This window comes from Sinocyclocheilus rhinocerous, unplaced genomic scaffold, assembly GCF_001515625.1.
Source record: "Sinocyclocheilus rhinocerous isolate Xijiao unplaced genomic scaffold, SAMN03320098_v1.1 scaffold171, whole genome shotgun sequence".
NCBI classification, from domain to species: Eukaryota; Metazoa; Chordata; class Actinopteri; order Cypriniformes; family Cyprinidae; genus Sinocyclocheilus; species Sinocyclocheilus rhinocerous.
Genome location: NW_015642206.1, coordinates 1,355,976 through 1,370,133, shown reverse-complemented (window position 1 = coordinate 1,370,133; position 14,158 = coordinate 1,355,976). Strand labels below are relative to the sequence as shown.

The window sequence follows — 14,158 nt, the reverse complement described above, 5'->3', positions numbered from 1 at the left end:
ACTTCTGCCGCGAGCAACGGACCCAACGCGACGCGACGGACCCACAATTCATTTCGCCAACGCTTGACGTCACTCCATTCAAAGTAAACGAGAGGCGTTGACGCTGACACCCCGTGTGAATGGGGCATAATGAGGTGCATTGACAGTTACAGATTTAAAAAACAAAAAGGGATCAAATCAAATAAAGAACCCTAAGTGATGTTTATAAACAAATTTCGGGAGGAGCACGCACGGATAATTAACACGGCCAGTTCATACGCATAACCTTTATTTAATTATAAGAAAGTGTGAACTCGTGAAACTCTAATACAAAGAACCATTTCAACATAAAAGGGTTCTTCAGAATGCTATGGTTCTAAATAAAACCATTACTGCATGTAAAGAACCTTTAAAGAACCATCTTTTTTTAGAGTGTATGAATAGTATACAGTGGCAAAAAAAAAAAAGAAAGTATGTGAACCCATTGGAGTGGCTTGGTTATCTGCATTAATTGGTCATAAAAGTTTATCTAATCTTCACAAAGTCACAAATAAAACACAATATGCTTAACAAACACAATATGCGTAAGTTTACAACCCCTGACTCATATGCATTGCGTTTTTTCTTCAGCATTAGTGAGTTTTCACTATGTGAGAAGATAGATCTCATAACAGTCACTCGTGTAAAGGCTGTAGATATGCAGAATAATCTGAAAACCAAAGTAGGCAGTTTAACTGCTCAGAACCAACAAAGGACTCATAACCAGCTCATGAAACTCATTGCAAAAAAAAAAAAGTTATAATTGTTTGTGCATTTTTAGCTTAAGCACATTGTGTCTGTTTGTACATGTGACTTTGCTGAGGATCAGATAACATTTTATGACCAATTAATACAGAAAACCAGCAAATTCCAATGGGTTCACAGCATGCTTTTTCTTGCTACTGTATAATTATATATATGGAGTGATTACATATGGTTTTGAATTGCTATACAGTGTAATTGTAATGTAAATTGTAATTTTGACTGGAGTATAGATTTAATAAAAAGTTTTAAAGTTAATCTGAAATAATTTCTACATATTGATATACATTTCAGCTGCTGTTATAAATATGCAATTGTCTCACTTATGGTCAAAAGTTCAGTCTAAAGGTTCTGATGGTAATTTCATGATTTATACACCTTGACCTTTTGTTCTCATCCAAAACCTCATCCATCTACGACTAGGACTATGTATTCTGACTACTTAAAGACAAACTTTATAATGTATAAAAGTCTCTGAGCTATATGCTACAGAATGTTTCAGAATGTTCCTTACAACATTGCATTTATCTTCCTCCACAGTTTGGTTTTATTTCTCTGTTTTGATTTTCAGCATATAACTACATTTTAAAATGCATGCAAATTAAGTTTGTTTACCAAAAAAAAAAAAACTTAATCTACTTGCTTAATTTTTATTAATAGCCTATACATTAATATTTTTTAATAGAATGTATTAATAAACCAAGTGCTTGAATAATTGAATAGGTCTCATAACTCTTACCACAGGAGGTAATGGTGGAATGTCTTTGCTTATTTCGATGTTACGTGAACAAACTCACAAACATCCTTTCCCAGAAGGCTAGGAGGAAGTTTATGTTAAGGATGATGATTCAGCATTCCGGTATTGATTTGTTAGATGGGTGACTAATTGCTGGAACCTTTTTAAATGGGAATGGACAAGGTTCAGTTGTAAGCAGCATAAAGAGGGATGTTTGTTGTAAGGATGTAAGTGCTAAAGAGGCTCTGAGTGTCAGTAATTCCAGTGGGACAAAAGAGAGAGATGCTGGTTTATAGTGCACAAATAGGTTAACCATGTTCTGTATACTATTGGTCAAAAGTCTGGGGTTTTTTTAAAGAAAAAAGAAAGAAAGAAAGAAATTATTTAATTCAACAGGGATGCACTGAATTAACAGTAAAGACATTTATATTGTTACAAAAGATTTATATTTCAAATAAATGCTGTTCTTTTAACTTCCTGTTCATATGTATGTATGTATGTATGTATGTATGTATGTATGTATATATATATAATTACTCTAGTCTTCAATGTCACAATTAACCATTATTATTATTATTATTATTATTTGAATTGTAATAATGTTTTATAATATTATTGTTTAACAGTATTTTTTTATCAAATTTGTAGCCACATAGGCTATGTTGGGCTAGCTTTTAAGCTAAATTTAAACAGTAAAAACTGAAATATTAAAGCATTGTTTTGGCAAATATTGGAATTCTAATTTTCTGTTTTACACTTTTCTTTTAATGAAAATGTAGGTGGAAGTTGTTCACCCAATTAGATTTTAGCATGTGGGCATAAGTGACAGATGAGAAAGAGAGGATGCCTTTGAGGCATGATGCCAAAAAAAAGCTAAAATTTATGTTTTGAAAGTCTTTCTGACACTTGTAGAATATCTAATTGCATAACATTTCCATGGAATTCATGCTTCTCCAATTAAATGTTCACACATAGGTATTTAAACACAAGCAGGTGTGCAGCCCGTGAAACCACCATGCTGACTTTAAAAATAAGAGACAAGCCCCTAAAACTCTTTTTTTGGAAGAGAGCCTTTAGAAGAAACAAATCACACCTTTCGAGGATGAAGATTAGAAATGCATGGAAACATGTTCACATACAGTGTGGCTTGTTATGAGCTTTAGTAATTTGAAAATGAGAACACCAAGGCCAGCACTGCCCTTAATAAAAACAACATGCAAAACGGGATTCCTGCGGGTGGAATCATGGCCCCAGGTGGGATGTTGGAAATCAGCTCAGAGTCAAAATGAAAGGAAATAATTTTCATAACAGAAGATTTGTGTCCATTGGAGAGATCTCGGAGGAGCATACAAGCAAGGATAGTGATTCTAACAAGGACGCAGACTCAGGAATGGTCCTAGGAAGCATCACAGATAACATAGAGGCAGTGGAAGAGTATGCTCGTTACATACTGTAAATGGCCATGTACTTTTGGTGTTTTAGACATGTGTTCATACATAAAGTGAACATACTAATTGTAAGTTTATGGATTATAGATTCCATACAAATACATTATTTTATGTTTTTGAAAGAAGTCTCTTAAGCTCACCAAGGCTGCATTTATTTGATTCAAAATATAGTAATATTTTAATATGTACTGAAATGTATTGCTGTGATGGCAAAGCTGAAATTCAAGCAGTCACTATCATGACTTCAGTGTCACATGATCCTTCAGAAATCATTCTGATATGCTGATTTAGTGCTCAGTGATCTTTCAAAACATTATAAATGTCTTTACTGTCTCTTTCAATTTAATTTCATGTGTCTTTGCTGAACACATGGAGTAATGGCTGCTGAAAATCCAGCTTTGTCATCACAGGAATAAATTGCATTTTACCGACTGAAAGGGAACCGCTCTTTTACAATACTGAAGATTTACTGTATGTTTGATCAAATAAATGCAGACTATATGTTATTCCAAACTTTTGACCAGTAGTGTATGGTACCTTCACATAAAATATAAAAATAATGACATGCAAATAACAAGTTACTGAAAGCTGTTGTCACTTGTCAAAACCTTGTGATCTGTAAAGTTGAGCAATGCTTGCATTTGTCTGTATCCTGAAAGTCTAACCTTTCCATTCGTGTGTCATTGTTGTGTATTGAGCAGAATGTTCCGGTCCACTGGGCATGGAGGGTGGAATCATCTCCAACCAGCAGATAACGGCCTCCTCCACTCACCGAGCTCTCTTCGGCCTCCAGAAATGGTACCCCACCAAGGCCAGCACTGCCCTTAATAAAAACAACATGCAAAACGGGATTCCTGCGGGTGGAATCATGGCCCCAGGTGGGATGTTGGAAATCAGCTCAGAGTCAAAATGAAAGGAAATAATTTTCATAACAGAAGATTTGTGTCCATTGGAGAGATCTCGGAGGAGCATACAAGCAAGGATAGTGATTCTAACAAGGACGCAGACTCAGGAATGGACCAAGGAAGCATCACAGATAACATAGAGGCAGTGGAAGAGTATGCTCGTTACATACTGTAAATGGCCATGTACTTTTGGTGTTTTAGACATGTGTTCATACATAAAGTGAACATACTAATTGTAAGTTTATGGATTATAGATTCCATACAAATACATTATTTTATGTTTTTGAAAGAAGTCTCTTAAGCTCACCAAGGCTGCATTTATTTGATTCAAAATATAGTAATATTTTAATATGTACTGAAATGTATTGCTGTGATGGCAAAGCTGAAATTCAAGCAGTCACTATCATGACTTCAGTGTCACATGATCCTTCAGAAATCATTCTGATATGCTGATTTAGTGCTCAGTGATCTTTCAAAACATTATAAATGTCTTTACTGTCTCTTTCAATTTAATTTCATGTGTCTTTGCTGAACACATGGAGTAATGGCTGCTGAAAATCCAGCTTTGTCATCACAGGAATAAATTGCATTTTACCGACTGAAAGGGAACCGCTCTTTTACAATACTGAAGATTTACTGTATGTTTGATCAAATAAATGCAGACTATATGTTATTCCAAACTTTTGACCAGTAGTGTATGGTACCTTCACATAAAATATAAAAATAATGACATGCAAATAACAAGTTACTGAAAGCTGTTGTCACTTGTCAAAACCTTGTGATCTGTAAAGTTGAGCAATGCTTGCATTTGTCTGTATCCTGAAAGTCTAACCTTTCCATTCGTGTGTCATTTTTGTGTATTGAGCAGAATGTTCCGGTCCACTGGGCATGGAGGGTGGAATCATCTCCAACCAGCAGATAACGGCCTCCTCCACTCACCGAGCTCTCTTCGGCCTCCAGAAATGGTACCCCTACTTTGCCCGGCTGAATAAGAAGGGTCTTGTGAACGCCTGGACCGCAGCCGAGAATGACAGATGGCCCTGGATTCAGGTAACAGATTGACACGGGCAGATTAAGTCTGGATGAAGATCCATCAACAGTGAATGAACCCTGTAGTTGACAGAAACATTTTATTCCTGTCAGCCTGTTTATCTGAAAATGATGATCACTGATAGAGTATTTTTGTTGTTTGTTTACATACTTTAGTAGATATTGCCAAAGCACTGCAGAAATACATATACGTTTGTTTGTTTGTGTTTAATGCCATTCCAGCTTATGTGGCTATTTTCATGGTGAGAAATATTATGGCTGAATTATATCATGTTTTTATAATTTATTTTTGAAATACATGTAAGAGAAGTAATAATATTAATAATACTAATAACATTTGATTACCAATAATATTTGATAATAATTTAGCACCAAATTATTTCTGAAAGATCATGTGAAACTGTGGCCTGTAGCACGAAGCCAGTTTCAGTTTTTACCCAGATAAATTCAAGTTTAGTTTGAGAAAACTCTGAGTTTTTGGGCTCAAGAAGATCGGTTGGTTTTGAGCGGGTTTCGTCACCATGGTAACTTGCGCTACATGGCTACCCTGCTCCGGAGCAGGTTTTGTTCTGGGATCGCAAAAATCGCAAACCCAAACTGGACCAATCAGCTGTGAGCAAAGTGACATATATCTGATGCAATGAAGCCACTCCCCCGTATCTCTAGCTCCAGATTAAAGCAGTTTACAGTCAAATAATTTTAGAGACAAAATTAATTGTTCATAATTCATATAATATATTCATATAATTATTATATGAAGTGGCAACATAGTGCATATTTTCTTTCTGCTGCCTTAAACTTTTGCTGCAGCAGAAGTCTTTATTCCTGCTTTGTAAATGCATTTAAATGTATTACACTTAATAACGACATCTCTTAATCCTCAGCAGAAAAGTGAATTGCGCTGACTCTCGCGAGAAGTGAATCAAACTGACGCTTTGCTGACGCTCTCCACATTCCATGTGATTGGCTGTTTGCTGCACACATATAATATATTCATATAATTATTATATGAAGTGGCAATTAATTTGAAGCTTCATATTTAAATAAAATATATATTTATTATGTATAAATACACACATGCATGTATATATTTCAGAAAATATGCTATTTTTATATATTAAATATTTTTATTTTGAGCTCTGTGTGAAACTATATATAAATAATTAAATTCAGTTGACAGTTGATTCCCGTGCATAGTGCATATTTTCTTTCTGCTGCCTTAAACTTTTGCTGCAGAGTCTTTATTCATGTGATTGGCTGTTTGCTGCACATGTCACACTTTCAGGTGCACGCGCTCCAGAGTTAATCACAAACTCTGGTTCAGTTGAGTTGTCAGAGAACATTTATATTGAGCTTTTTGAGCCCGCTGTTCCTGATCTAAACCAGGTTGACTTTATCAGGTTTTGTCAACTCAAAACTTACTCTGCATCTCTGAGTTTGTTCATCTCGCTTTGTGATACAGGCCACTGAAGACTGGTAATGGCTTCACTGCATCACTGTGTTGTTTACTTAGAAACACTTAGCTGGTAAGGTTGGTTGACTGGAATGTTTTTGTTGTTGTTGTTCTATCTCTCTGTGTTTTCATGGTGGTGCTGGCTGCCAAAAAGCAGTGGTTAATCCAGTCAAGAAGCCTTGTTGAAATACCAAAAAACCCAGCAACTAAAACATAACATGCTGGTGACAGTTTGTGCTGTTTTGGTTGCTGTTGTTGTTGTTTTTGTTTTCTTCAAGCTCTAAATTTAGTAGGATATCGCCGTTATCTGCTCGAGTATTCAAAACAGTTGTTTTTCTAATAAAATTATCTCCTTGTCTGTGGTATTCGGTATTCAGAAAGGTTTCGAAAGCGTTGTCCATTCACAGGACCACTTCATGTTAGTCCATTACCATTGATTGATGGCGATGGCAGGCTTACATCTTTGTGTATCAATCAATTTCTTTGAGTTTCTTCAGTGGATGGTTAGTATTCATATGCAGTTTCTTCAGCAGAGTACCATTTGATTGATAATGCAGACAATCACAATGGATGGAAGTCTCAGTCCATTTACCTCTAGTTTTACTTTACATGAGTAGCCTCATGCCAGCCTCAGATTTATTCTTTAACACTTGAACCGCCAGAGGTCGCTGTATACCTAAAAGCGCCAGCGGGTAAATTTTACCCATGCACATGACAGCTGTATTTAAATGGCTAAAGAGCATATTATTTCACTGTATTATGCCACTGTCTTCACAAAGAAGTGTCTAGAGTCATGAAATGATTATGTCTAGTCATCAACTATATTTTTATCCTGTTGTTTTATGTTCAAGACTTTTTAACGCAGGTTACACTAATCCATAACGGTCAGTAGCCTAAGCTAAAAAAAAAAAAAAGTCTGCACTGACAACGGAAATTAGAAGGTAGTAGCCTAAATATTTGGGTGGTGTAATATTATAATACAATGCCATTAATCAGTATATTAAAATAACCCATGCTATTTAAATTACTAAAATAGCCTATGGTTTTATTCATTATACATCAGATCGGATTTTTTTATTTTTCTTCAGGAAACGGCCAGACTAGAATAGCAACACAGTAGCGAACAATAAACGATATGGCAAGACAAAAATTAAATAATTAAACCAAATTTTGACCAGGAGTAACATTAGGCTAAAACATGTAAATATGATATCTGGATCACTGTCAGATGAGCCGTCAGATGCTGAGCCGACCCAGGACGCATAACTTACCATCAGACTCTCCATCACTCATGGCATTTAGTGTTTCTAATACCTACCTTCCATAAATCGCCTTTTTTTAGTCAGTTTGACTTTATTTATGAAACTGATAAGCGCTAAATCAGTGAGTGAAAGGCGTTGCCTAGAAATGTACAATGTTAAAACATAAACGGTAAGAAAATGACAGTGCGAAAATACATGCATTATATAGCGGGTAAATTTGACCCGCTGGCGCTTATAGGTATAAATGCCCTGTTTTTTTATCTGGTTTTATCGAAATAATTTTTAACAACATTGTATTGTAAATTACATAATTTTAGTAAAAGTCAATGACTGGGAGACTTGAATGTTTTATTTTAAATCTGTTATGTACATTTGAAAAACAGCCACGGGTAAAATTTACCCCGTGGCGGTTCTAGTGTTAAATGTCCGCTTGTAAAAGACAGAGCGACTGAATCGGATCCTTCATTGAATTGATATTCAGCAGGTAGTTTGTGCGGTAGCGTAGTGTAAAACTCTGACCTCTGTGAGGAGCTGAGATGAAATTTGGCTGAAGAAAGAAATGATAGGGCGAGTCTGACTGCAGACTTGTGAGCGTAACAAGTTAACCACTGTTTGTGCACCGCTAGCTGCTCGCAGGTAAAGAGGATTATAGGTGGAGAGATAGCTAGGAAGGGAGACAGGGAAGCGAAAGTAGTAAAAAGGGAGAAATCTAAAGTATTTAGGGAGTTTGTTTGACTTTAATGATGCCTCTTGGGATGAAGCTTTCGGTGCTGTGGAGCTGCTGGGTTAGAACACAGAGAGGTGTGTTAGAAATACCAGATTGGCTTAAGGCGATATGCGTGTTTATGAGACAATATTTGACCCATCTACACAACCTAGTTAACTCTACAATAACAATAACAGCACAACTGAGTTGTAGATGTACTTTAAAAGATAATAGTGATATTTGTGGTGCTGGAGACAGGGCTGAGGTTCCCAGCATGCACTGCGGCATTATAAATCTGTGCTCACTATGCTTTACTGTTCACTGTTTTACTGTTTACTCTGTTATGTGCCGGCTGCTTTAAATCATGTGGTGTTAACTGCATCAGTGCTTATATGTCAAGTATGAGGTTACTGAGTAATTGTGGATTGTGTGTGGGATAAGTATCTCGCACATCGAATTTGTAACTGGGGGATCTGTGTTTATTCTGCAAAGACATCATTCTCTTATTGTTAGCCAAGCACAAATAACATGAATTAAATGCAAAATACAACATTTAATTCATGTTATTTGTGGGGGGTTTGGTTTTTTATTTCAAGCTACACTACCATTCAAACATTTGGGGTCAGATTTGTATTATTTTTTCTTTTTCTTTTATCAAGCTGATATTTGCAAGCATACATTAAATTGATTAAATGTACCAATAAATACGTTTATAATGTTACAAAATACCTATATAAGATTTCTAATTCAAATAAATGTTGTTCTTTTGAACTTTATATTCATTAAAGAATTCTGAAAAAAAATGTATCATGGTTTCCACAAAAAATATTAAACAGCACAACTGATTTCGACAATGATAATAATAAGAAATGTGCCTTGAGTGCCAAATCAGCATATTAGAATGATTTCTGAAGGTCCATGTGCCATGTTTTTTATTTATTTATTTATGAATACAATATTTAATGATGCACAAGGCGATATGCTGTGGTAGTTGCCACATGACCTCTCTTCAGCTCTAGTCATTGAAATTAGAGGCGACATGCAGTGTGTCTGTTTGGCTGTCTCTCGTTAACATCCTTTTTCTTCACTGTCATTCTTTCCTGCCATTTCTACCTCGGTGTCTTGCTGTCTTCAAGACATCAGGTGTTGTGGTTGTGAATAAAATGCAAATACTAGCGTCATTTAGGGTGGGGGTGATGGGGACATGCCACTACCACTTGTTTTATTAATATGCAGAATTATGTTGGATGTAGTGGCTTAGAACCCAAAAGCCTCATACTCAAAGCAAAATGTTATCTGTAAACTAGTGATTCATCTTTAAGATTAAGCTGTTGATCCATACATATCCACTGAGCTATAAAATCCCAGGACTGACAGCAGCAGATGTAGGGATGAAGTTTTGGAATAAAGTTCCATTCCAAAGTTCATTTGAGAACTGGAACTGATGAGTAAGAATGAGCACTTACTCAAATTACTATTTAGGACTTAAAGTTTTAGTGTAATAAATTATAATCAAATTTTATTTCTAACTGTAATGCTATTGTTCACATTTCCTTTTTGGCTTGGATCTAACGAGCTATTCATGGGATCTGTACATAAAATAGACTTTTCTTGATCTAAATTGTAAAAACTTAAATTGTTGGTGTATAACTTTATGCATATATTCATAAACTATACTTTTGCCAGTTTGTGATATCAGTTACGCATCTGTGCACTTCAACTGTATATCAGTTTTAAAGCAAAGTGATGCCCATAAACACTAGAAATGAAAAATTCAGTTTTAATAACACTTAAGTCTCTTATGTTCAATGAGGATGAATTCACTTGATCAAAAAATATAGTAAAAACAGTACTATTGTGAAATTTACATCTGTGATGGCAAAGCTGAATTTTCAGCAGCCATTACTCCAGTCTGCAGTGTCACATGATCCTTCAGAAATCATTTTAATATGCTGATTTGGTGATCCATGTTAAAATCAGTTGTGCTGCTTAATATTTTTGTGGAAATGGTCATACATTTTTTCAAGCTTCTTTGATGGAAAGTTCAAAAGCATAGCTTTTATTTAAAAATAGAAGTCTTTTATAGCATTATAAATGTCTTTACTATCACTTTTTATCAATGTAATGCATCCTTGCTTAATATAAGTATTCATTTCATTCAAATAAATTCTTACAGGTGTATTTTTTTATAAAAATATAGAGAGAATAAGCTAGAGGTAGACATGGCTTTCTGTGGGGGTAGAAGTAGCAGATTTGTCTGTAGCACTTGCATCTTGACTTTCTCAGTTGTGTGAAATTGCTTTGTGACACACTTGGGAAATTTCTTTAAGCCCATAGTGGACAAAAGCATGAGATTTCATAACTGAAGAAGTGGCACTTTTGGACGTGAAGGAAGTGGAATACTCGGCAGCATGCTTTATTCTTTTATTTATTTCATTTCTTGAGGGGGGTCAGGATTTGTCACGTCTCCTCAATATCCTGAATCTCACCATTCATTTAAGTTCTTTACTGTAACATCCAAGGCTTTCGTTAGAAAATATCAGCACTTATCCTTGCCAGGCATGTTTTATTGTAACCTGTCAGAGTCGATTTATGTCGTTTATCCTCAGTTTATCTTTTCAAATATTGCAACTACATGACTAATTCAAGTATCTCAAGGTAGAAATTTGTAACTGCTGTCAGTTTTGAGAATATTAACCACATTGTCAATAACACTCATACTCATTTAATTCAGTGTCAAGGCCAAAAATTTGCAAGTGGGTGAATCTTGGTGAAATCTGATATCCTCTGTGCCTATTGTCAAATTTAATTGATTAAAGAATTCTGAAAAAAAATGTATCATGGTTTCCACAAAAAATATTAAACAGCACAACTGATTTCGACAATGATAATAATAAGAAATGTGCCTTGAGTGCCAAATCAGCATATTAGAATGATTTCTGAAGGTCCATGTGCCATGTTTTTTATTTATTTATTTATGAATACAATATTTAATGATGCACGACAGCCAAATTCTAATGTTATCCATAGCAAATAAATCTGGCATCAGAACATATTTTGATTATATGCTGAGCTGCATTTAATATGTCCAATAATAATATATATAAGATTTCTAATTCAAATAAATGTTGTTCTTTTGAACTTTATATTCATTAAAGAATTCTGAAAAAAAATGTATCATGGTTTCCACAAAAAATATTAAACAGCACAACTGATTTCGACAATGATAATAATAAGAAATGTGCCTTGAGTGCCAAATCAGCATATTAGAATGATTTCTGAAGGTCCATGTGCCATGTTTTTTATTTATTTATTTATGAATACAATATTTAATGATGCACGACAGCCAAATTCTAATGTTATCCATAGCAAATAAATCTGGCATCAGAACATATTTTGATTATATCCAATAATAATAATAATAATAATAATAATAATAATAATAATAATAATAATAACAACAGTTTTAAATATACATGTATTATATATTTAAATGGATTTAATATACATTTAAATAGATTAAATTGTAGTAATATTTCACAACATTACTGTTTTACTGTATTTTACATAATTTGAAAGAGATTTCTTTCAAAAACATAAAAAACAAATCTTACCAAACCCAAACTTTTGAACAGTAGTGCATATATACAACTGAAATATGAGAATATGCAGTGATGTGTTAGGATTATGAGTTAGGATTATTGTCTGTGTGCCTCCCTCTCTCTCTCTCTCTCTCTCTCTCTCTCTCTCTAAACTATTAGTATGTTCTGGCAGCTTTGACAATGTGGAACAGCTGTCAATCTGGGTGGACCAGAGCTACTCCGGCCTTTATGTGGCCTCTGTCACACTCTGGTCTATGAGTTTGACCCAAACTAAACCTAGCTGAACAGTCCAGAATAAAAATTCACTAACTTCAGTCAGTTTACTCACTTGCCTGTGGCATATGGCTATCTGGCCTCTCTGTCTCACAGTACATACATTTTGATCAGTGAGATTTCATTAGCTGGTTCAAATTTGAGGCATCTCTTTCTGTTCTACTTCCTCATTTCAACCAGACTCTGCATCCTGCAGTCAACTTTTAATTTCACACTAGTCTAAAAACTACCTGGTCTCATGGCAAAAACGTACCTGGGGGCACTTTTTCGTGAGATGCGAAATACGTACCAATAAGTACATATCACTGCAGTTTCCAAAATAAATGAACACTAGAGGCAGTAAAGCTCTGACACCATTTATTCCTTTTCACACAAATTTCGATTTGTTTCGATTAATAAAGCGTAATTTTCGCACAATTGCTTGAAGAATATTATGTTATGACTTCAAAACTATTTTAATATGCTGGGAGATTTGAAAACTGATGCTTTTGAATGTTAGCATCACACATATCCAGCTTCATACCTATGGGTTTTCATCGACGGTAGGTTTGTTCGGTAGCTCAAGGAGTACGAAGACGTACTTGAGAAGTGAGGAGCGCCGGTTCGAATCCCGTGTAACCACGGTTCGACAAAACAGTTGAAATCAGCATATAAGGAAGTTCAAATGGCATGGTTGCATCAACAAATGCGTTTTTATATCAGTTTTGCATTTGTTATCACTATCGGGTAGGTTTAGGGTTGGGTTTGGTGTAGGGCATATTTCCAACACGATAGAGCATTAACTTCAGAACAGTCCACGGATATTTGAATTCTGAACCGCTGCAATGCGTACCAGAAGCAACATAATAAAAACACAGCAATACGTACCTATATCAACGTAATAAAAACGTGCCAGGGTTCACGTATTGAACCTGTGTTTTAACTTCACTCAGTGGACATTTCTTTTTGAAACTGTGGCGAACTGTGTTGCAGAAAAGTACCCAGAGGTACGTATTTTTATGAGACCAGGTTGTCTAAAAACCTTTGTTAGACCAAAGGGGGAACATTTGTGAGAATCATGGTTACATTGCATTATTATTGCCATTGTTTTCATGTAACACTAAAATGTTTAAATTAGGGATGTGCGCGACGACTAATTTGACTGTCGTTTAAACTAAAGTTTTGTATCCGACTAGTCTAAAAGCAAGAAACCCCCAAAATAAGGTAAGAAGACGGCTTTTAAAAACGTACTTTGTGTAGGCTATATCGTCTAAAAACAAAACAATGCAACAATGCCCATTTTACTTACTCAGACCATGCGTTATTTGTTCAGTGAAATTATCAACGTGGTCTGGTGAAAGACGGGACCTGAGGCGATTAACAATAAAATTCCTGCACTCGAAAAAACGCGCTCGGCAGGAACTGAAGTCGCAGGCACACAGAGATAACGAAAAGCAAGCCGATAGAGTTTCAGAAAGCGCCTGGACATCCCGCACCACCACCGAAGTGGGTCTTCGTTAGAGGAATAGATGGCATGGATGGGATTGCAGCGCCGGCGAGAAGTAGTGAATGACGTGATTGACACATTTGCTGGTTTTGGCCAGCCTCTAAGCTAATGCCTACATGCCTGTATTGAATATGATTACGCATCGCTCCAGTAGAGTTATTGTAAGACAATTTGACGTTACACAGTTTACACAAAACTTTTCCGGTTCCTTTTAATTCAAAATTATCCCACACCTTGCTCGTCTTTCGCATGGTCATTTTTGAACTCGCCGCAACTAACACGAAGAAAACGAGGTAAAAATGTAGTTTCCACCCAGATAAACTTTGAAAAATAATGTATTATTTTTCAAACGTTTTATTTTAACTTGTTATTTAAAATGTTTTAAATGCAATGTTAAAATGATGGTAATTTGAATGATAAAATCATGTTTTTGTTTTTCTTTTTTTTTTTCTGTCAT

General features: G+C 35.3%; 1 protein-coding gene across 1 annotated transcript in view; it reads left to right on the top strand.

The window, feature by feature from the left end:
* edil3a (EGF-like repeats and discoidin I-like domains 3a) overlaps positions 1-14,158 on the top strand; it is an 80,812-nt gene that overhangs the window by 16,429 nt on the left and 50,225 nt on the right. Inside the window, exons 3-4 of the mRNA XM_016572649.1 lie at positions 3,666-3,762; positions 4,835-4,919. Of these exons, the coding sequence (XP_016428135.1) occupies positions 3,666-3,762; positions 4,835-4,919 (182 nt within the window). The remainder of the gene's footprint in view (positions 1-3,665; positions 3,763-4,834; positions 4,920-14,158) is intronic.